This window comes from Austrofundulus limnaeus, unplaced genomic scaffold (genome assembly GCF_001266775.1).
Source record: "Austrofundulus limnaeus strain Quisiro unplaced genomic scaffold, Austrofundulus_limnaeus-1.0 Scaffold26, whole genome shotgun sequence".
In the NCBI taxonomy this organism is placed as follows: domain Eukaryota; kingdom Metazoa; phylum Chordata; class Actinopteri; order Cyprinodontiformes; family Rivulidae; genus Austrofundulus; species Austrofundulus limnaeus.
Genome location: NW_013952428.1, coordinates 49333 through 52298, shown reverse-complemented (window position 1 = coordinate 52298; position 2966 = coordinate 49333). Strand labels below are relative to the sequence as shown.

General features: G+C 36.7%; 1 protein-coding gene across 2 annotated transcripts in view; it reads left to right on the top strand.

Annotated features, from left to right (window-relative positions):
* LOC106515062 (contactin-4) overlaps nucleotides 1-2966 on the top strand; it is a 116128-nt gene that overhangs the window by 71900 nt on the left and 41262 nt on the right. For both annotated transcript variants that reach the window (XM_014004675.1, XM_014004674.1), the window contains exon 9: nucleotides 1159-1298. In XM_014004675.1, the coding sequence (XP_013860129.1) occupies nucleotides 1159-1298 (140 nt within the window). The remainder of the gene's footprint in view (nucleotides 1-1158; nucleotides 1299-2966) is intronic.

Below are 2966 nucleotides of genomic sequence, written 5' to 3'. Positions count from 1 at the left end.
TGGTGTCTTGGCTTTCCATGCCTTTTTACACCTCCCTTTCTTCATGCGTTCAATACTTTTTCCCTGTGTCATTSCACATTATTACAAATAACTTTATTTCTGGACATTTATGGTTTGATTTCTTTGTATGTATGGAKCACTTGGGTTGTTACTGACAACTRGTGAAAATTTCATGTCATTAGCACCTCTAGTAATGTTGACGTGTTCAATACTTATTTYACCCGCTGTATCTTTACCAGCAAACAACTTTAGGAGTGGATTCATTTCAAATGGTTCTACAGCAAATTGACCCTATAAAAACAGAAATTGCTGATTCATTCATTGAATGATTCATAATATTTTACAGATATTTACTTGAAATTTGGTGTGGCTGTAAGATCCATTTCAACACATGCTTTAAAACTGCTTATTGTGTCATTYCTTTGCTTAAAACGTTAACAATAAGTGGTGGAATCTACATTGTATCTGTAACTAATGAACCACTGCACATATGTTTAAGCATATTTTAAAGTAGTTACTGTACATCTGCAACTGTTTTACTTTTGAAATAAACCCAGTTTAAGATGGCTGTGGCAGCTAATCAATTATAGACAACTCAAAAATGTCTATAGTTAATTAAATTGTACAGAAGCTGTGCAATAGTTCGATGTGGCTTTTAGCTGAGAATCATTTATAACCTATATTGAGTATTATTTTAATAAAAATGGATTATAACTCCATTTTTCAATGTAAAATAATTTTAGTTTAACACTTTGGCATGAATGATTTGGCAATGCTAGGCCTTAAATTTTCAGTGCTGTTAGGTCATGAAAAGGCACATTTGGTGCTAAAAGGCTGCTAAAGCTATCTTGTTGAATTAAGTTTATGTTGTTGATAATTGCAAGGTTAAATGTTTATTATGTTAAATAGTTTAATTTTCTGTCATTTGGTCAGTTGGTAGACTGATTGGCTAAAATAAAATAATAAAGCAATATATTTTCCAGCTCTAAGAACTGTTTGTGCTTTTTCTTAAAAGAGTAATGTGACACTATAGTTATGAGCTGACAATTCAGACTCAAAAATCAACAGCTACTTCCAAGTTTAAACATCTTTTCTTATAATCTGTTATTTGTATAACAAGTCAATAGCACGGCTTCTTCTGGCTTCTCRTGTTTCCAGCTCCACCTCATCTCATCGAGAAGCCCCAGGATGTCCAGAAGCTCATCGATGACTCACTGGTGTGGGAGTGCAAAGCCACAGGGAAGCCCAAACCCTCTTACAGATGGATGAAAAATGGAGAAAACCTGGAGTCTGCAGAGGTGAGCTGTGCCAAATGTTTTTACACCTGAAGATGAAGTTCCTCCTCTAAGGTTAGACCACACAGTTTTGGAGCAAATGTCTCCATTAGTATCAGCGCCACTGAAGGAAGAAGAAACACAAACGTGGTGTTTCAAAACTTTACTAGGCTGCTCGATCAAGCCTTACTCGCAGATCATTATGAAATAATGTCTTTTTTTACAGACTTCTGTGCAATTGCATGTTATTTTCTGGTATAAAAGTCATTCATTTCCACAAAATAGCTTCAAAATAATTCATCTGTGTCTGTATGTCATGCTTTACTGTGCTAAAAAACCAAACAGGGCAAATATTCAATGATAGTCAGGAAGCGCKGTGATGCAGAAGCGATGCTAATCGTCTGTTAAATCTCTTCCTGCTAAGTCCAGTATGTAATTCTTCCTCAGTACAGATGAAAAATGATGATGTTCTGTGTGAGCACAGCGGATGATACATTTCCTTTAAGCTTCCTGCACTTTCTGAGCTCCCACAGGGGATGCTCTGTCTCGTTTGGCATTTGAAAATGWGTTTGATTTCTTTGTTATTTATGTTTTATTATTAAATCTGTTGCTTCTACAAGGTTGCTCGGAAGAGACTGATTGGACACTGGCACAGCTTGCACTTGATATATAAACCACCAGTATGTTAATTTGCTTCATTATGCAAAAAAGGCAACAAACTCACCAGAGGACACAAATCAGTACTTGATTGTCTACATATGTTAGGAATGAGCTCAGTCTGTCACTGTAAGTACCAAAGGCCAAACATTACGTACAGTATGTGTCGCATACAAAGGCGTTAAAAGTATTCACATGTATTACTTAAGTACAAGTATAGACATTAGGGTTTAAATATACTTTTGGAAGTAGAAACATCAATTCAAGCTTTTTACTCAAGTAAAAGTGTAAAAGTACTGATTTTAAAACTAATGAAAGGAAAAAATGCCATTAAGAATAAAAGCTTGGGCCACACCCCAGAATCTCACCGTCCCAAAAACATTTTTCTAAAGGGAATACTGACTATAAAATATAATAAAATGTTAAAATTTAGGATGACTTGGGCCACCTGATCAGCTGCATAAACTGTATGTTGCTGCCAGGGTCTTCATACAAGGCTAAATACGTCTGCTTTGTCCTGCTGGAGTGTGAGGTGATATGTGTTATAAAGGTGTGATGGATCCTACAAACCAATAGGGTGTCAGAATAGTAAATTTATTCAACACATTCTCACTCCCAACTTATCACATATTGAAGTTTAGTCGAGATTCCCTCTGTGTCTGGTTTTCACGCATCAGGTAACCCCCTTGAGTCAGTTATTGAGGCACAGGGCTTTTGCGGGTTAGCGCCACATAGGGCCTTTGGTTTCGGGTCCGTGGTTAATATTAGGGACTGGGATCGGTTAATTTTAGGTAATGAGGTTAGAAATAGGATATCTAGGATAATAGAAGTTAAATTAGGTGTTTGGGATGGTTAGTAGAGGTGGGCGGATCGATACTAAATATCGATAATATCGATACCAGTGCTGGTATTGATACTGAACAATACTCGTGTAAAAAGATTGATACTCAAGCTTTGTTCTTCCCCACACACACTGACTGCTGCACATGCGGATTTTTCAAAGTCTACTCCCTGTCTGTAGTGCTGCACTGTGCA